The sequence below is a fragment of the Girardinichthys multiradiatus genome, chromosome 1 (genome assembly GCF_021462225.1).
Source record: "Girardinichthys multiradiatus isolate DD_20200921_A chromosome 1, DD_fGirMul_XY1, whole genome shotgun sequence".
Classification (NCBI taxonomy): Eukaryota; Metazoa; Chordata; class Actinopteri; order Cyprinodontiformes; family Goodeidae; genus Girardinichthys; species Girardinichthys multiradiatus.
In genome coordinates, this window is record NC_061794.1 from 44,238,964 (window position 1) to 44,260,007 (window position 21,044).

The 21,044-nt window shown below is 39.9% G+C and overlaps 2 protein-coding genes across 8 annotated transcripts in view; one reads left to right on the forward strand and one right to left on the reverse strand.

Annotated features, from left to right (window-relative positions):
- Nucleotides 1-1,891: 1,891 nt before the first annotated feature.
- On the forward strand, nucleotides 1,892-16,851 carry tegt (testis enhanced gene transcript (BAX inhibitor 1)). Of its 2 annotated transcripts, none has more exons than XM_047371783.1 (10): nucleotides 1,892-2,045; nucleotides 3,452-3,557; nucleotides 3,644-3,752; nucleotides 5,807-5,927; nucleotides 6,063-6,111; nucleotides 6,262-6,359; nucleotides 6,500-6,579; nucleotides 13,002-13,102; nucleotides 13,223-13,298; nucleotides 15,967-16,851. In XM_047371783.1, exons 2-10 carry the CDS (start codon nucleotides 3,502-3,504, stop codon nucleotides 15,988-15,990), a joined length of 714 nt encoding a protein of 237 aa, XP_047227739.1. In that variant the 5' UTR covers nucleotides 1,892-2,045; nucleotides 3,452-3,501; the 3' UTR covers nucleotides 15,991-16,851. The 2 variants fall into 2 exon arrangements, with proteins under 2 accessions (XP_047227739.1, XP_047227748.1); XM_047371792.1 differs by having other exon boundaries at nucleotides 1,930-2,049.
- Nucleotides 16,852-18,248: 1,397 nt separating this feature from the next.
- The window catches only part of nckap5l (NCK-associated protein 5-like), a 55,766-nt gene continuing 52,970 nt past the window's right edge, over nucleotides 18,249-21,044 (reverse strand). For 5 of the 6 annotated variants that reach the window (XM_047368864.1, XM_047368848.1, XM_047368873.1 and 2 more), the window contains one exon: nucleotides 18,249-19,396. In XM_047368864.1, coding sequence (XP_047224820.1) covers nucleotides 19,136-19,396 — 261 coding nt within the window. In that variant the 3' untranslated portion in view covers nucleotides 18,249-19,135. The other variant, XM_047368881.1, reaches the window with a different exon arrangement.

Consider the following 21,044-nt stretch of genomic DNA (forward strand, 5'->3'; position numbering starts at 1 on the left):
CATCAGTCTACCATAAAAAATTACATTTAAATTTTTTTTTAATATTTAGTCCAACTTAGCCAATTTTCGTTCATCTTGTCAGTGATTTTCAAGTTTTTATTATTTTTAACATGAAAAGAACATAAATCCATATTTACAGTTTTGCCCATCGTTTTTGGATCACAAAAACAACGGCTTGTGATTTTATTTAACAATTTGTATTTCAAAACAAAAACAACAGTTCGTTTTTTTTCTTTGTTATTACTGGTTTCTGATGAGAATAACCAATCACCAAAATATCCACTGACCATTCAGGTTCAGTCATATTAGGGTTAATAGTCTGATATATGAGAATGAAGCTTATAATTAACTACAATGCATAATATTAACGTTTAATCTCAACGTAGAAAGTGGTATTTACAATCGCACATGTACACGTCATAATGAAACTTATATGCAACTTTTTATACTGAGGTGCATCAATAGCTTGTATTTATTTCCATAAGATAACAAGAGTTTCTTTGTGAGCCTCCTGACATTTGACCTGCGCCCAAACTGAAAAGCTTATCAGGCAGTGACGTCGATTCGCTATCTCATGTTACAACTCATTGCATGACGGCCATTTTAGGTGAACGTTTCTCAGTAACGCAACCACGAAGTGGGGTAGAGATTCGACCAAAAGTAGCGACTCTGTTATAAAACTACGCATTTGATTTCAGGGACAGTGTTGGCATTAAACAGAGTAATTAATTGATTTACTAAACGGATCAACGTCGCTGAAATACGGACGTCACTTCAGCTGTGCGAGGCTGAAGTTGGCGTCCGATTAGTAGCTTCATTAAAGGGTAATTCCACAGTTTTAAAGGAATCTATAAAACCTGAATGCCTGACATTAATTATTCTATAGTGACTACAGATTCCTGAAAACACAGTTTTTATACTTGTGATGCCTAGCTTTATATTTATTTATTTATTTATGAATGCATTTATTTATTTTGGAAAAAGAGGGACATTTAAATATTATCTTGGCATTTGCACATACTTAGGTTGAGTCTAACTTGAAAAAAAAAAACAAAAAACAGTTCCAACAACTCAAACTGTAACTTGACTCCATCTTGGACCTCAATTCTGCTTTATTAAATACGACAAGCAAAGTTGCAAAGCTTATTTTGCCACGATTACGCTGTAAATTTACTGTGTATTCACTCCTTTTTCACGTTACAACTACAAAAATCAAAGCATTTTAGATTATTTTTATGTGAGTCATTCAGTCTCAAATGCAGTTGTTCTGTGAAGGCATCGGACGTTTGTTAGACTACATAAGAGAACAAACAGGAGACCAAGGAACACAGCAGACAGGCCAGGGAGAAGGTTGTGGAGACTTTTGAAGCAGGGTTAGGTTCTAAACTAAAATCCCAAGCTTGGAACATCTCACAGAACTCTGCTGGATCCATCGACGGAAAATGGAAACAGTTTGACACAACTTCAAACCAAGACATGGCCATCAAGTGTTTTCTCATTATCACAGGAGGGCCAATTTTTACTCACAATATTTATTTTTCCCAGTATATAAACAATACCATGCAAGCTCATCCCGCATTTTAAAAGCCATTTTGGCCATGCAGACTACTTAAATACAAAAAAACCCGTTATTATTTTTCAACAACGAAAAACGATTTTTTTTATTGTGTCCAAAGTGTTACTGCTTTCAAGCCAGACCAAGACTTTTTTTGTTTTTCACCAATAAAATCAACGTTTCATAAGGTACAAACTGTATCTCTAGAATCTATACTCAATGTAGAACAATTCACTTCTGATCTGACCAATTTATGCATTTTAGTTGTTGAAGATCAGCTGATCAAAGGTGGTCCAGACGCCTTAAAAGATTGAAATGCATCTTTACTGAAGCTACAAATCGAGTGCCGACTTCAGCGCTGTGAAGTCTTCTGGGTGTTTCCATGGTGACATCAGCAGTCTGGGTCGAGCTGACTGACACGTACTGGTTGGTTAACAAACTGTAGCAACGACTCAGGAAAGCTCCCGAACAGTTCGAAACGCTGAACTCGGTAGGTTAGTTGGCCAAATGTGTTTTACTTGTATCGGTGTATTTTAATGGTAGGTGTAACGTCACCACCGGTTTAACAGCGGCTTCCTGATGAAAAATGCCGAAGACGTCGAATTGAGTTGACAAATTTAGCGAACATTTGCTAGCTAGCAAGCGAGCGAGCTAGCTAGCTAGGCTAACGACGTTATTAACGCTGACTGAGTTAAAACATTAGCGTTACAACAATCATCCATAACCAGGCTGTTTTGACTGTATTATCCCACCCACTAGGATGCATACTTTTAGTTTACCTGCCAGCCAAGTTTAGACCTTAGAACTGAACGCTAACGTCTGTCTGTACGGCTTTTATAAGCTCTGTGTTTTTGGATATGTGCTGGTCGGCCATTGACATTTGTTAACCAGTTGTTTAACTTCTTATTTAAACTGTTTAGTTACGCAGTTATGTTGCCCTTTGCAGTAATTTTGATTAACAGTAGTAGTTGGTGATTGTTTCAAAATATAGATCATTTCAAATGATCTTGTGGGGTAATAAGAGTCATTATTTTAATATTGGCTGTTAAATTTTAAACGTGACATTTTAGAACCCTTAATGCTAAACGGAAAATGCTTATAGTGGCCCTGTATAAAATAATTAACAATAAATAATAAAAAATATATATAATGGAAATGTCCTGCTATGTACACTTGGCCCAGTGAAAAACTTAAAAATTGACATTCAGTTATCGTTCACATTATCTTACATCTGATATTTGTTAACGCGTATTTTAAGGGGTAACTATGCCAACACAGTTAATTTAAAATAGTTAAAATATTTTCAAATAATGAAATTGTTAAGTATATATCTAGGTTAAAAGTTCAGAAAGTCACAGCATTTTTAAAGCAAAAACACAATTTTTTATTTGATCATAAGATTTAGAGGAACTGAGTGTTAGGAAATTCATCACGTGTTTTCTTAGAGCAAAAGTTCAATATTTTTGTCATGTGTATAATAATATTACATCAAATGATGGTGCGAAATGCAGGTATTGTTGGCAGATATATGTGTCTTAAGTTCACGCATGCTAAATAGTTTTCAGCTTGTTGGACGGAGGCTCCGTGATGGTAGAAGCCAACCCCTGACAAAGATTACAGTGCTCTAGATGTTAAAAATGATTGTTAAAAAAAGGCTAAAGGTAGTGATGAGAAACAGAATATTTAAGTTAAATGTCATCACCATGTTTAACAGTATCATCATTGCATGATATCCTGCAGTCCAACCTGTTATAAAGCCAGATTCTTTAACAGCGATATTATTTGTATATCCCTGCTACAAAATGCTTTTTTCTCTCCAAGTAAGAAATGACTGAAAGGTGTAAACCTTTATTTCCAACAAAATGAATTGTAAGTAATTTGCCATTTACTTCACAGGAGACATTGTTGGATCAAAAGACTTTAGATCCTGCTTACCTGATCTCATAATGAACATGTTTGACCGCACCATCAACATTGATGCCCTCTTCAGGTTCTCCCAAATGTATGTAAGCTTGCTTTCAGCTCGCTGTGTAATGGTCATCTCATGCCACCATTTCTCAAGTTTATTTTGTTGTTGCAATCTTTCAGATCTCACTCTACCCAAGTGCACCTGAAGAATGTGTACTCCAGCTTGGCTGTTTGTATGTTTGTGGCTGCAGCGGGCTCATATGTTCATGTTGTCACACGTCTTTTGCAGGTAGGTAAGAATTAAATTCTTCAACGGGCTACAGGAGTGCGTTGACCTATTCATGTCATTGGTAAATGGTGCTATTAAGCAGAATGCAGACACAAATTGAATTAGACTTAATTCTATTGAATGTAAACTTAAGAGGTTAAGTTGTTATGGGCTGGAAGTCTTTACTGATTACCCATAGTGGTGGGGTGTAATCGGTAATAATGTATGACCAATTACGGTTTATTTGTAAAAAAAAAAAAAAAAAAGGAAAAGATTATTACCATCCAACGGTATTCGTCAGGGGAGGAATAGATTATATTTTAGTGACTTTAAGAAACAAATTATGATTGGTTGTGGCATTTTCATAATTTCTGGCCTTTGTGAATCTTCAGCATACAGATCTCACAAAAATTAATCTAAAGAACTGAAAACAAATTACTTAGAGAAAGGTTTATGTGCAGCCAAGGTTTACTGATAGATGAGTGTAGAGATGGCTGTTCTGGAAAGATAAGGCCACCGTATTATGGATTGGTTTAAAAAGTTCCAGTACTGGTCCTCAGAGGCTTCACCTCTGACCTCTGGAACTGATGGATCAGTGCTGATTGTAAACATTCAGAGCTTATGTGGAGTCTGGACTAGTTTGGGTAAAGATAGTTTTAAACATTTAAAATTCGTCACTACATCTTTTCTTTTTTGTTTCATTTGATGATATAAAAATTTCAGAGACAGTGAAAGCAAACCGCGGAGGCCACAAGTTCTGTGGTATTGAAACCAGTATGGCATATTTCATTTTTATTAGCTCATAGATTATGTATTAGGCACATGTCTAATATATATTTGATCTGCATAATTGGAACATTTAAAGATGTAGCTTTTCCATTCCAAGTTCCATGTCTTCAGTGATAATATCATAGAAACTACTACTAGTTAGTGTTACTAGTAGTACCATGAAGCATAGTTGTAGTGAGCCATCTGTGCAACCCTGTTTTGTGTGGTCAGCTGGTTGCTGTAGACAATGATTATTCTGTTGATCTGACGAATCTGCAGTCAGTCTCCACCTTCCTTCCCCACTTCCTTTGCCTGCGCCCGACTGTTAGAATCAGAATCAGAAAAGCTTTATTGCCAAGTACGTTTTTGGACATACAAGGAATTTGTTTTGGCGTAGTCGGTGCAATACAATACAAATTAAACAGTATAAACATATCTACAATACAATATAAATATATGTGCACAGTTTTTAGTGAGTGAGAGTAAATATAGAGCAGTATAGGATGCCAGAGCGGTACAACAGTACAGGTGATCATTGTGCAAATATGGCAGTGCAAGTAAAGCAGGAGTCCAAGCTGAGCGCATGCAGATTTTAGAACAGTCTGATTACTCTAACTTGTTTCCAGCTTGTCAGATATATTATAGTCAATGATCTGCTTATGCTTGAGAAAACTGCCTGAATAAAGTTTTCTACTTGCTGCAGTCTGATGACCATTTGAATTTTGGCAAATTCATCAACACAACAGACGTCCTTTCTAACTTCACAATAATAATGCATGCACTAAACTTCAAATGTTGTTTTACAGCTCGTTGTGATAGCTTAAGGATCCTATAATGAGGGGTTAATTGTGTATTCATGCTGCTTACTAATGAAATCCTAACACGTTTTCATTAAAAATAGAATTAGGATGAAAAATGTGATTAACATAAAAAAACATGAAATTCATTAAAATGTAAACATACCAAACAGGTTTTGGAAGGGAATTTCCTAGAGTGTTATCCAGTGTTATCCAATCAGGTTTATAAAGACCCTTTGCCATCTTACCCCAATACACTTGATATATGTTTAGAAAATGGAATAAATCTCTTCTTGTCTCTGAACAGGTAGTTAGTTTAGGATATGATGGGGAATAAAATCTGGCCTCATATTGCTCCACTAAACAATTTCTTTCTAGCACCCTGCTTGCTATGTTTAAAAGTGAAACTAGTTTGAGAGCTGATAAAAGCAACCTGTACACTATTAGAATAAAAATGTGCAACCAAATGCTACAGCAGTAAGACAACTTTGCTCTGTGGCATTTCTCAAGGGCGGAGTGTTGTCTGTGCTCGGTTCCCTGGCAATGATGTTCTGGCTTGCCATGACGCCCCACAACCCTGAGACAGAGAAGAAGAGACTAGGAATCCTTGCTGGATTTGCGTTCCTCACAGGTACGCTGATGCATTTCTGGAAGAACTTATATGAAGTTTTTTTTGTATTATTTGTACATTTGGAAAGACTGAGCAGTTGGTTTGTAATTATGCAAAGGTTCAAAGCAGTGTTTACCCTCTTCTCTCCCTCTCCAGGTGTCGGCCTTGGCCCCACACTGGACTTTGTCATTGCTGTCAACCCCAGGTATGTCAAAGATTAATGTGTGCCGATTGTTTGTTGAGAGGAAGTTAAAGAGTACAACTGTCAAACATTAAGGCAAGCTTCCACAGTTAACCTCCACAACTTTCGAATCCTGAATTTACTCAATCATTGTTCTGGTTTGTTTCCTTCCAGTATCATCCTGACGGCCTTCTTGGGAACCTCAGTGATTTTCATTTGCTTCACTCTCAGTGCTCTCTATGCAAAACGCAGGAGCTACCTGTTCCTGGGAGGTAGAGAACAGTTCGGACGCTGGAAATCATTACTGTTTTATTCCATTGGAGAAACGCATTCTTATATATGCAGTGGAAGTGGTTTACAGCAATGAAAACAATGTTGTACATTAACCTGAATCCATTTCCTTTCCACTCAGGCACACTGATGTCTGGCCTCTCCATCCTCTTTCTGATGTCTCTGATGAACCTCTTCTTTGGATCTGTGATGTTGTTCAAGGTAATTACGGAAACATACTGAGATATTTCTACCTAACCTCTTATTTTCACCCTCTTAGCAATCTATGTTGTTACTGGTCACATTCATGTTTGCATATAAACAACAGTGAGCAAAGCATAACTGCCCTGCTGAATGACCGATTGTTGTATCTAACAACATTGTGGAAAACATTCAGGCAAATCTTCTGTCTCTATTGAACTTGGTTATCATCCAGCCCTTTCAAAGATTTTCAGTTATTTTTGATTGTTTAATCAGATGATTACAAGACAAGTTATTAGAGATGCACCAGCTAGATTTGCTAAAACAGCAGAATCTGTGTGTATTAACTAGAGAAAACACATACAGTACAGACCAAAAGTTTGGACACACCTTCTCATTCAAAGAGTTTTCTTTATTTTCATGACTATAAATATTGTAGCTTCACACTGAAGGCATCAAAACTATGAATTAACTCATGTGGAATTATATACTGAACAAAAAAGTGTGAAACAACTGAACATATGTCTTATATTCTAGGTTCTTCAAAGTAGCCACTTTTTGCTTTGATTACTGCTCCGCACGCTCTTGGCATTCTGTTGATGAGCTTCAAGAGGTAGTCACCTGAAATGGTTTTCCAACAGTCTTGAAGGAGTTCCCAGAGATGCTTAACATTTGTTGGCCCTTTTGAATTCACTCTGCGGTCCAGCTCACCCCAAACCATCTTGATTGGGTTCAGGTCCGGTGACTGTGGAGGCCAGGTCATCTGGCGCAGCACCCCATCACTCTCCTTCTTGGTCAAATAGCCCTTACACAGCCTGGAGGTGTGTTTGGAGTCATTGTCCTGTTGAAAAATAAATGATGGTCCAACTAAACACAAACCAGATGGAATAGCATGCCGCTGCAAGATGCTGTGGTAGCCATGCTGGTTCAGTATGTCTTCAATTTTGAATAAATCCCCAACAGTGTCACCAGCAAAGCACCCCCACACCATCACACCTCCTCCTCCATGCTTCACGGTGGGAACCAGGCATGTAGAGTCCATCCGTTCACCTCTTCTGCGCCGCACAAAGACACGGTGGTTGGAACCAAAGATCTCAAACTTGGACTCATCAGACCAAAGCACAGATTTCCACTGGTCTAATGTCCATTCCTTGTGTTCTTTAGCCCAAACAAGTCTCTTCTGCTTGTTGCCTGTCCTCAGCAGTGGTTTCCTAGCAGCTATTTTACCATGAAGGCCTGATTCACACAGTCTCCTCTTAACAGTTGTTCTAGAGATGTGTCTGCTGCTAGAACTCTGTGTGGCATTGACCTGTTCTCTAATCTGAGCTGCTGTTAACCTGCGATTTCTGAGGCTGGTGACTTGGATGAACTTATCGTCCGCAGCAGAGGTGACTCTTGGTCTTCCTTTCCTGGGGCGGTCCTCATGTGAGCCAGTTTCTTTGTAGCGCTTGATGGTTTTTGCGACGGCACTTGGGGACACTTTCAAAGTTTTCTCAATTGTTCGGACCGACTAACCTTCATTTCTCAAAGTAATGATGGCCACTCGTTTTTCTTTACTTAGCTGCTTTTTTCTTGCCATAATACAAATTCTAAGTCTATTCAGTAGGACTATCAGCTGTGTACTGTATCCACCTCCTACACAACACAACTGATGGTCCCAACCTCATTTATAAGGCTTGAAATCCCACTTATTAAACCTGACAAGGCACACCTGTGAAGTGAAAACCATTTCAGGTGACGACCTCTTGAAGCTCATCAACAGAATGCCAAGAGTGTGCGGAGCAGTAATCAAAGCAAAAGGTGGCTACTTTGAAGAACCTAGAATATAAGACATATTTTCAGTTGTTTCACACTTTTTTGTTCAGTATATAATTCCACATGTGTTAATTCATAGTTTTGATGCCTTCAGTGTGAAGCTACAATATTCATAGTCATGAAAATAAAGACAACTCTTTGAATGAGAAGATGTGTTAAAACTTTTGGTCTGTACTGTATAAAGCACTCTGGACTTCAGAGGATGTTCTTTAAATCTAAATGAAACCGCTTACAATATCCTCTCTGCTCATAAAAACACAACCGTTTGGGGGTGGTGTGTAGCGGGAGACCCAAATACGGAGCCTTCAGTTCTCCACACTGCCGTCCCTGGTTCGAGTCCCGACCCTGCAACCTGTGCTGCAGGTCTTCTCCCTCGCTTCTCCCCCTTCCTGTCTTCCTAAAGGACACTTGTGCTGCAAGAAACAATCTTAAAGAAAAACAAAAACACAGTAGTCTGAATGCTGGTTGTGTTATGTGGTCAGGATGCAGATTAATTTAGCCCAGATAAATTTCAGATTCGGAAGACATTCTGAGGGTGTCGGTGAGAGAGTTAAAATGATAAAATTATTACAACTACTTATACCCTAACCTAACCGTATAATGTTAACATTTATGCTGCTGTTGTAAATATGAATCTGAGAATATTATTTAATATTTAATATTAATATTTTAATATTGATATTTTAATATTTTATTAAATAATATTTTGGTCTCTTAAGGATTGTCCTGTGAATACCAGCCCATTAAGGCGATGGTATTAGGACAGAATAGAAAGAGGTGAGACGAGCTCTGACATTATTGAACAGCATAAACTTTGCACATATATGGAATAAATTCACACAATTTCTTAAAATACAAGAATTTATTAACAAAAATAAGTCAACTCAAAGTCAAACATATTTCAATCAACAAACTCTTTACTATGTTAAAACAATCCAACTAAACTACCAAGCAGAATTAAAGAATAATGAAGACTAATGGACTATGTACAATATAAACAAGTTGATTAAAGATGATTAGAAATCATGACCAAAAGAGTGATGCAACATTACCATGCAATGTTTATGTTTGAGAACCAAGGATTATCTTGAAGAATCTGGAAGTGAAGTTAAGTTAGTCTTGGAACTAACTTAGAAAATAATCAGCAACCTTTAGACAACCATTCACAATGCAAGATCAGATTAAATATTATTTTAATAAAATAATGTTTTAAAGAATGATCTGCTGAATAAAACCAACGTTCTGGATGACCATTTCTCAACAGTGTCTAATTAACTGCCTTTATTTATTAAAATAATATTTGAAGAAATATTATTGAGTATTTTGGAAAAGAGCCAAATCTTTCTGGAGAAATGGGGCTTAATGGTGTTTACTTAGTTATCAGCTCTAGCAAATGATGTTCAGGGACTATTATTCACTAGCTTGAAAACTAACAACCTTTCTGTTGACTAGCCTTGATGCTAGCACACGTGTTCTTACCGGCTGGCCGTTGGGCTAACAAAGAAGCTAGCTAAAGTGCTAAGCTAGAGATAGCTTAGCGCCAGAATCAACACATACCTTTAAAATACCAGGGTTAAAATGCATAAGCGATGACGGCGCGTTATGAGCAATGTTCTGGTTAAAACCACCCTTTAAATAAAGTTTATCTTAGCTTTAAAACATACAAAGAACACGAACCGGCCTGGGTGCTACAGGTAGCATGCTAGCACCAAGATAGCCGAGTTCCACAAAACAAACTTCATAACATGAAAATGTTTAGATAATTTCATCCTAAACCAATCTGTTAATCTGCCCAAAACCCAACCTCTGACCCTGTTGAGTGAATGTTGTCCAAAGGCGAAGTTTGAAGAAGATATCCGTCGTGAACAAAGAGTTAGCTTCCCGCTAACTTCTTCAGTTTCCTCCGATCAGAAGGTGCTTTCGTTCTGTGAACAAAGGTTAGCTTCCCGCTAACTTCCTCAGTTTCTCCCGATCAGAAGGTGACCAGCTGTTCGTTACCGTAAACACGGTTGCGGCCGTAGTCTTTCCTCCAGGCTTGTCGAAACAGCTTCTCCACCGGCTTCTCTCGAACACCGTTTGCTTCTGTGGGGCCTCGAAGAGAAAATGTAAGCAACTCTTACACCTTAATTTCACCGTTCATGAATGAAAATACCAGATACACAGACTGTATTTCATTCTACTTAACTTTTGCAAATGATCGGTGATCGGTCCTTGGATCCAGTTGAATTTATGTCTTTTTACCAGCAAAAGACATTCAGCGCGCTTTCCCCTCCTATCCGGTTCCTATGGAGGGCCGCGTGGAAGAGAAAGACTTGGTGAAAGGTGGGGCTTTTATTTGGATAATGGCGCCACAGGAAGTCCGCAGTTAGCCCATTTCCTGGCTGTGCTGGAAGAAGGTTAATGCACTTTATTTTGAAAAGTTCCAGGAAAGTATGTACCGGAGTTTTAGTGTTGAAACCCATGGCTGTATGGTCCCAATACTGCTGAACTGATACTATAATAAATTTGCAAGCATTAACCGTGATACAAAAGTTTGTGCTGTATACCTGTATCAATAGTGTGCACTTTACCTGAGTGGTGGTGTTAATTTTTTTAAAGTTAAAATACAGTTTTTTGAGTGTGGTTTTCGTCCCGGCCGTGGAATACTGGACCAGCTCTATACCCTCTACAGGGTGCTCGAGGGTTCATGGGAGTTTGCCCAATCGGTCCACATGTGTTTTGTGGACCTGGAGAAAGCATTCGACTGTGTCCCTCGTGATGCCCTGTGGGGGGTGCTCCAGGAGTATGGAATCGGGGGGCCCTTTATTTGGGGCCATCCGGTCCCTGTACAAGCGGAGCAGGAGTTTGGTCCGCATTGCCGGCACTAAGTCGGACCTGTTCCCGGTGCATGTTGGACTCTGGCAGGGCTGCCCTTTGTCGCCGGTCCTGTTCATAACTTTTATGGACAGGATTTCTAGACGCAGCCAAGGGCCGGAGGGGGTCTGGTTTGGGGACCAGTGGATTTCGTCTCTTCTTTTTGCAGATGACATGGTCCTGCTGGCCCCCTCTAGCCAAGACCTACAGCATGCACTGGGGCGGTTCGCAGCCAAGTGTGAAGCGGCTGGGATGAAGATCAGCTCCTCCAAGTCCGAGGCCATGGTACTCGACCGGAAAAGGGTGGCTTGTCCTCTTCAGGTTGGAGGAGAGTTCCTGCCTCAAGTGGAGGAGTTTAAGTATCTCGGGGTCTTGTTCATGAGTGACGGAAGAATGGAGCGGGAGATCGACAGACGGATCGGTGCGGCTGCCACAGTAATGGGGGTCTGTTGTGGTGAAGAGAGAGCTGAGCCGAAAAGCAAAGCTCTCGATTTACCTGTCAGTCTACATTCCTACCCTCACCTATGGCCATGAACTTTGGGTCATGACCGAAAGAATGAGATCACGGATACAAGCGGCTGAAATGAGCTTCCTCCGTAGGGTGGCCGGGCACTCCCTTAGAGATAGGGTGAGGAGCTCGGAGTAGAGCCGCTGCTCCTCCACATCGAGAGGAGCCAGTTGAGGTGGCTCGGGCATCTAAACCGGATGCCTCTTGGACGCCTTCCTTGGGAGGTGTTCCAGGCACGTCCCACCGGGAGGAGGCCCAGGGGACGGCCCAGGACATGCTGGAGGGACTATGTCTCTCGGCTGGCCTGGGAACGCCTTGGGCTCCCCCTGGAGGAGCTGGAGGAGATGTCTGGAGAGAGGGACGTCTGGGCGTCTCTGCTGAGTCTGCTGCCCCCGCGACCCGGTCCCGGATAAGCGGAAGACGACGAGTACGAGTACGAGTTGGGGAAAAGACACGGTGTCTTAAGTATGCCAACATATTAAGTGTCAGTTCTTGACAAAATGTGGTTAAAGTTAGCAAACTAATTGAAATCTGTTTAGAAGTTCCCTCTGGGCTTTTAAGTGGAATGGAGATAAAATTGTGACTTTTTCCAGGACTCGTTCAGACCCACACCCTGCTCACCACCCCACTTCACACATGCTCACAAACCTTCCTCCCTTTGTGGGCCTTTCATAAGTTAGAGATCTGAAGCGTCTCATTTCTAATCACACACAGAGATGTGCCTGTTAAATCCTGGCTGGGGAAAGGCATCAGTTATCCTGGTCACACTCAGTCTAGGAAATACACACAGTAGTGTGTGACTGCCTTTTTTTGTTTTATTCAACACAACCTCGGTGTGCCCCGGATGCCCAACGCCAGTTTTCAAAAACTGACTTAGGTGTGACATTTGTATCCCACAGCTTGAAAAAGTTCAAACCTGCTTTTCTACTGGAAGTAGATAAAGCTAACTCTCTATCATCTCCATCAGGCTGAACCGGGGGTTGTTCTAGAGAAACTTGTCTTTACTGTCTTTTTTTATTAATGGTTTTATTGTTATTTCACAGTATGTTGCTTCCAGCAGTATTATGATAAAGTTTTAATTACTTCATTATGTTACATTTTCATGATTTGGAGTTATTTGCATGTGTTGGCAGGGATGTGGGTTGAAGCAGGAACAAACAAGTTTAAGTTTCATTCCTTTCAAATACAACTTTTCCTCATCATTTTCCTTGGTAATGGCATCTGTGTCATAATTGTTCATCAGGTTCTTGATTTCTGTCCCTGACAGGCGCACTTGTACCTCGGGCTGCTTGTCATGTGCGGCTTTGTCCTCTTTGACACTCAGCTCATCATCGAAAAGGCAGAGAACGGAGACAAGGATTATGTGTGGTGAGTGCTTCTATCTGCTGTTAACAGGCTTCATGTGGACCTTATCTTGTTTTCCTAACCAAATAAAATGCAAATGCGTCATCCCATGCAGTCCTAATTTTGTCTGTTTTGTTATTTAAGGCACTGTGTGGACTTGTTCCTGGATTTCATCACAATCTTCAGAAAACTGATGATCATCTTGGCCATGAATGATAAGGTACAGAAACTCATAGATTATTCACAAGAGTGAAATAAATTCAAACATTTCATGTTTTTCATTTAGCCGACACAAAGTTAGACTTTGTTCATACTTTCAGTTTTATTTTCTGAGGTTTACCAGCTTCTGTCGCCAAACTATCAATAAAAGTAAATTAAAATGATTTTATTTCTAAAGAAACATTTTTTAGATTTCTTAAATGTTTCTTAAATTGATATCATTGCTACTGATAATATTTTAAAATGTCTCAAATTGAACCTGCATATATCCTGTTTATCCAATCTGAATATTTTCGGTCTGATAATCGAGAGAATTGAACAATATTTCTTAAATTACAACATTTAAAAATGTTTAAATAAGATTAAAAATGTAATCACTGATGTGTATATATAGGGTGTTTTTAAGGCTGGTTTGGCTTCTTCATGATGTAAAGACACAGGACAAAAAAAACGGCCACCTCCATCTTTGTTTTTTGTTTCTTATATATAAAGTAAGCCAGGGTGTCAATAAATAAATCAACAGTAGAGTGATTTCACAGGCGAACTGATGGCCGTATGGCTAATTTCTGAAAATGATCATGCAGATATCTGTGTCCCTAAATGTCACATAAACAGTTACAGCTGCAAAGTTATACAGTGGGGAGAACAAGTATTTGATACGCTGCAGATTTAGCAGGTTTTCCCACTTGCAAAGCATGAAACATTTTCATCGTCGGTACTCTTCAACTGTGAGTGACAGAATCTAAAAAGAAAACCCCAAGAATTAATTAAAAGTAATTAATTTGCATTGAGAGGGGCACAAACACACCAATGACAGGTGTTTTAAGTAAAAAGAAAATGAAAAGTACGTATTCAAGTTGAACAGAAAAATTCAAGAGTATTGGACTGACAAGTTCCTGTTTATACTTCACGGTATAAACCCTCTCTGTTTAATATGCCCGCTCTGGCTTCAAACAAAGCAACTTGGCGTGCCACATCAAAAACTTAATGAAAGTTAACCACCTGGCAGTGAGGCACAGCAACAGGGCATGCGACCCATACATGGAGGCCTCGGTCCTCGACTTTAGTCCCAACTTTGGAGACATATGCTGCATCTCTCGCCCCGTCTCCACCTCACTTCCTGTCTGTCTACATTGGAAAAACAACAAAAATGAAGGCCGCTACTGCTGCAGGAAAAACAAGTTATCTGGCTGGCAGCAAACTGCACAGCTCACTGTATTACTGAGCAGCAACTACTGCAGAACGTTTGACAGAGGCATCTTTTGAGACGGTACGGAGGCCTTTTTCAGACTCCACTAGTTCAGAAAGTGATGTCTTTCTTTGTGAGTCATCCATTTAAACCATGAACACTATCAAGAGAAAACAGAGAAACCAGCTGACCCATGCGCATCTTAAACTCCTCACTGATTGCAACAAATTACCAATACAACATAAAGAAAGTCAATGATATGCTGGATAGGTTCCTCTCATCTCAGTCTTTGTTGTAGTAGATGATGGGTCGATGTGTTTCTTTTGTTCATTTGTTTGAGCGACTTGGTCTTTTAAAAGAAACCGTGAGGCTCTTCTCTAAGGGACAGATACCAGGTTAGCATATTCTGACTTTTAAAGAATTATCAGCGGGTCTAAGGACCATAGTACTTTTCTGCCCTGCTGCTGTGGGCGTTCTGTGATCATTTAAAACATAAACAGAGTCAACACTGCGCTGCATGTGTGTGTGAGCAGTTAAAACTGTTTAAGTCATTCTGTATAAATCCTCGATGACATCTTCAACCCACTTCACCCTCTGGAGGTTCCCCAGAGGAGCACCTTGAGCTACAGGCCGATTCCTTCAAGGTGTCCAACAGAACATTACAGGAACTCATCTCCGCTAGAAGCCATAAGGCTCTTCAACATATTATAACACTCCCGTTCTCTCTCTTACTGTTCGCTGCTCAGATAAATAACAGACCGGCTCTCTTCCTTGTAATAGCTTGTCTCTTTGGCTGCCGTAACCCAACAAAAACGTACTTGGCTGTGTTGCTTATTATATTAGCGATTAGCATGGCTAGCCTTACAGATGATGGCGGTTTCCTTGTGTGTTTTCTAGACACATGAGATGATTACCTGAATCCTAAGATTTCCAAAAGTCTGCCAGCATTTCTGAATCCAGCATGTTCCCTGAGACGGCTAACAACTGCTATAATCCACTCAGCCTTCCTGTCAGCTTCTAAAAGCTTGTGCTTTCTCAGTCTGAATGAAATTTATGTCCCAACATAAAAATACATTTTCCCTTTTAAATGGCATCTTTCATTTCTGCTTCCTCCACATTTTAAACACCCCACTTATATTGAAAACGACTAACTTTGAGTCTGTCGCAGCCTCCACACTGAAGAGTTGTCCGTGTGACATAGTAGCACTTGGTATGGTGTGTTCAGGGGTCAGAAGAAAATAGGACTTGTTTTCAGCTAGGCGATTTTCTGTCAGGGTGAATTCAAACTGAAAATGAGTGAATTACTGACAGCAGCTGGGTTCTTGGTGCACCAGAGCAAACTTTCCTCTGAACTGTAACAAACTCTCACAATGGACACATTTGGGTTCTTTAAAGTAAATTTTGATGATAACTATTAAAATATTTTAAAGCCCAGGATTGAAAAAAACTGATTAATCTTTCCTTTTTTTTTTTTTTTTAGGACAAGAAGAAAGAAAAGAAGTAAAAGCTGATGGAGTAGTGGTAAAATTAAAATTTAGAAAAGGCACAATTTGCAATGCGTTTGGTGCTTTTTTACTTTCTCCTTTTCTCAATCTAACTCTTATGTGGTCTTATGTTTTCTGGATTTCTTTGGCGTAATTTTGAAACTTACAAGGGTTGAATGTAGGTTTGGGATACTTTGATGGTAGTTTCATCTGGGCTGTGAATGGAGAACACAACACTGCAGTGATCGCGCTTGGCCTGTAGAGGGGGACGTTGCCTAATATAGGTCTCCAAATTTAAGTTTCTATTACTATTATTTAGTGCCATAAATGAAGACAAAAGGCTCATGTAAGCTTTGGAAACAGAATACAGTTTGTTTAGTTTCTGTTTAATTTGCTTATTTATAGGTTTCCTCGTTTCACTGTAGTGAAATGTAAGATTAGTGTCCCATGAATTAAAGAAAAGTAGCCTTCTAGTTTGTTTTTCTTGTTTAGTTCCATCAAAAGTCTGTCTTGTGTAAAATACAGAAGACCTGTCAGACACCACTAATCACATTAAACCCATCCAGATGGACATAAAGTCACTGGGTGGACTGGTTCATGAATTTAGACATGTTGAGGAGGGAGACGGTGCCATCTGTCCATTTTCTTTTTCTTGCCCAGCTTGTATAACAGCGACAGGTCACTTTTCTGAAACCCGCCTCTTGTAAATTTCCCTATAATCTGCTGTTGAACCATTACTCTGCCAAATTATGTTAACCAGGCAATTTGACATCAGTGCAAAATAACTTTTCTTTGTAAGTGTAAACTGTGAAGATTTTTTTGTTGATGTATAATGGAAATTACTAATTTGATACATTTGCTCAATAAATGTGTTGAATGGATTTAAATTTCCTTTTTTACTTCTTGAAATCACTTGAACTACTGTATAATTATTATATAATAGACTTATTGCATGTTGATTATTGCTCTCCAGAACCACTTGGTAGAGATAGATATCCCTATCCATCTAACTGGGTGAGCTGCCTGAGGAGCCATCGCTCCAACAATAATGAAACAATACGATTTTAAAACTCTCTCATTCAACAGAGATAACACTATAAAAAGCGATTTATGCAGAATGTGATCCAACGTTTCTCCACTCCGCTGCTGGTCTACATTTAAAGTACATTCAGTGTTCTTGTGTTAAAATGGAAACTCAGCTCAGAAAACTGAACATTAAGCTTCATGATACAGAAGCAATAACCGATGTTCCGGTTTGTGGGTTGACTTTAGGTAATTAGATGACAGAAACCGGGTTGGAGTCCTGAATAAATCAAACAAACCATTGTTACCAGCTGAACTGGGTTTAGTTGGATGCAGATCCACAGTCCATCACATGGGACTGCATGTCAGGTTAAAGCTCCGTATGAGATGGTGGCCATTACTCTCATAGGAAATTCATCAACACGATAAAGCACTTAGCTCACTGATCCAACCAGAAAAACAGTGTGGATCACAAACTGGTTAAATATTCTCCTGTAACACTGATCAGTGAGCTGCACCAGTTGGAACCTGTTTTAAAGAACAATATCTTTAATAATCAGTGAAGTAAGATGACTTTTTATAAATGTCTTAAACTTTCAGCAGGTAAATAACATCTAAAAGAACTAAATTAGCATCCACAAAGTTTTTGCCAGGGAATGAGCGAGAACTTTCCAAGCTGATCAATACATCCAACCAGTGGTCAAACGGGAAAAGGTGTCGGGTCACATCTGAATCCATCGGTCTCAGGAGAATACGTCTAAATTTACAAACACCCTGAACATGAATGTAGATGGAAACCAGAGCATAAAAATAAAAATGTGTATCTTTTAGTTTTAATGCATAAATGTTAAGATCCCACACTCTTCCAGACATTCAGTTCCCAGTCCTTTTAAAAGCATGAATACGAGACGTTATGATTCATTTCTGACAGACAATTTCCACAATGGGCAGACTTTTAATATTGGAACTGCATGATCCAGAGACAGGAATGAAGGGAGGACTGGATGATTAATAAATAAAAAAATATAGAAATGGAGGGATAGATAAAGGACAAATGGATACAGGATGGATGGATCCAAATGAACGGATTAATAGATGGACGATGGGGACTGGCATAAAGTATGATGTCTGGAAACACATTTTTCATACTTTATGATGTTCTGTATTTGACGACCTGGAAAATAAATCAATACCTTTCTAGGCAGCATCTGAATCCTAAAGTTTGAGGGAAATAAAATGCTTGAAACACACAAACTAAATCAAAACACTTTTATTTAGAAAGTTGAAAAACGGCAGTAAGGATCTTCTATTTGCTAAAAAACAAATGGCGGAGATGGTAAAACATAAGATCGGAGCTGAATCTACTCGGCGAAGAGGACTGCAGATTTCACATAAAGATGATTTCAAATAAATAAATAATAAAAAATACATATCCATCAGATGATGTAGCTTTTTTTTCCTCGCCTGTTATTATTGCTGGTATATATTACCTTTTAAATGCATTATGATTCAGAAACAGACATGTCCCTGGCTGTGAAACAATACCAACGTGATCAATAAAATTATTTATACATTAAACATTATGATGCATGAGTTAAGCGACCAGAGAACACAGACATGAACATTCTTTGTTTTTTTATTTTCCAGGCGCTCCATGTTTTTTTTTTTTTTTTACTTTTCTCAACACTACGGCGAAATGTCAAGAACACAACGGATGCATTGATGCTGTTCTTCATCTATTGAACCGATGTCACCATGAACACAATGAACATTTTTCTACTAGAATGAGAAAAAAAAACTGTTTTGAACGACTAGCAGGAGTGACAACCTCTTGTGCTGATCTTTAGCTTGGCCATGCGGGGTTTTTTAGTCTTGTATGCATCAGTTCAAGAGAAGTGTCCACAGTTAAAGTCTGATTGTGAAAAAGTGAGCAACCTAAATTATTTGGGTGGCTTTTGGCTTTACGTGTTTTGGAAATCCTGAGGAGAAGAGATCAATCCGTCTTTCCAGTTGCAACAGCCGACACAGATTACTCCTTACCGACGACAGCAAAGCACAGTTGTTAAGGTGTCGGCAGCATCAGAGTACAGCGAGCGACCAGGAGGCCTGAAGACCAGATGGGCTCTCCGTTCCTGGCTGCCATCATCCTTGGCTGCCGCAGGATGACAGACTGTCGTACAGAGAGTCGCTCAGAGATTCGGGGGTTTCCAGGACCTGAGGGCGGCTTGGGGAGATCGCTTCCTCGGGCCGCTCCCTGAGCAGCTCCAGCCCTGCCTCCCGGCTCATCTCGGGGACACTGGGAGTGCGCGTCTTCCCTCTTCGGCTCAGCCCGGGCTGGGCAGGGACGGGCAGGCTGCCCGGGTCAACCACTCGGCTGGAGGAGGGGCCCCCGGCTTTCATGTTCTGGTAGATGACAGAGGAGTGGGAAACATTTTATGTTATCTTATGTAACAGCATCAGGTGCGAAAGACAAAAGTGGGTTGCATCTGTGAATTTTTCATATTCAAGCTATTAATAATTTCTGAGGGGACAATGTGGATCTACGTTTTTGCATTACATAAGATGCAGTGCAGAATACACATGTCACACCACGCCCCTTTCAATCTGCCCTCGTTTTTTAATTTACCTTCTGACTTGGAGAAATGATCAGATGTTCAGATCACAGATCTGTTCAGATGACAGAGCCTTTCAACTAATGAAAACCCAACGTTCAGTTTATCTGAAAATTAGAATATTACATCAGACCAGAAATGTTACGCTGTAGCCTACACAATCATAGGGAAGACTGCTGACTCGGCAGTTTTCTAGCAGACAGTCATTGACACGCTCTGCTACAACGTTAAGCCATAACAGGCCACAGCTAAAGAAGCTGGCTGTTCAGTGTTTTATCTAAGCACACTAATGGAAAGTTGTGTTGAAGGTAAAAGTGTGGTAGAAAAATGCTTCACAAGTAACAGCGATAACTTCAGCCTATTCAAGGGTTTATGGGAAATTTACAAAGAGTGAACTGCATCTGGAGTCAGAGCTTCAAGGGCCACACCACACAGACACATACAGGACATGGCCTATGACTGTTGTATTCAGGAGTTAAGCCACTCCTAAAATATGCATTTTTCAGATGAAAGTACATTTAGCAATTTATCTGGTTCGAGAGTACAGAGGAAGAGTGAGTAGGCTTAGAATCCAAGTCCTTTGAGTTCCAGTATGAAGTTTCCAAACTCATCTGCTGCTGTTGCTCCACTGTGCCTTATCAAGATGGCGCAGCCATCTAACAGGACGTTTTAATGCATTTCATAACTCTCTCTGTTCATAAGCTTCAACGAGATGCTGATTTCATCTTCTTGCAGGACTTGGCACCTGCCCACACTGCCAAAGGTACCAATAGCAGCTTTGATGACCATAGTATGACTGTGTTTGATTGGCCAACATACTGGCCCAACCTAAACTCTACAGAAAAAGGATTGAATATTGTGAAGAGGAAGATGAGAGACACCAGACCCAATAATACAGTCGATCTGAAGGCCACTGTCAAAGCAACCTGGACTTCCTGAACACCTCGGCAGTGCCACAGGCTGATGGCCTCTATGCCACGCCGCACTGATGCAGTGATTCATGGAAAAGGATCCCAGACCAGGTACTGAGCACATATACAGAATAGTACATGGACATACTTTTCAGCAGGCCCACATTTATATATTAAAAATCCTTTGTGGGCACGGTGTGGGGCGTAGTTGTAGAGCATGACCCATATACGAAGACTTCAGTCCTCGACACAGCTGTCCCTGGTTCGAGGACCGACCCCGGTGACCCGTGCTGCATGTCTTCCCTCTCTCTTCACCCCACTTCCTGTCTGCCTATTTTCAAATAATAAAATAAAGGCCACTACTGCTGCTGGTGCAAAAAAAAATCTTATAAAAAATCCGTTGTATTGGTCTGATGAGAAAAACTCAATTTTGGGTTTTAATTTGGTGTACCTAATGAGAAACACAGACATGAAATAAAAAACTGTGTTGAATCTATGAATGATTTTCTTTCATTACTGACAGAAATT

Bases quoted from the DNA above. Each gene is read 5' to 3' on its own strand.
- tegt (XM_047371783.1), top strand. From the start codon at position 3,502: ATGAACATGTTTGACCGCACCATCAACATTGATGCCCTCTTCAGGTTC. The intron at 5,928-6,062 runs GTACGCTGATGC...CTCCCTCTCCAG, and splicing joins TGGATTTGCGTTCCTCACAG to GTGTCGGCCTTGGCCCCACA. The intron at 6,112-6,261 runs GTATGTCAAAGA...GTTTCCTTCCAG, and splicing joins GTCATTGCTGTCAACCCCAG to TATCATCCTGACGGCCTTCT.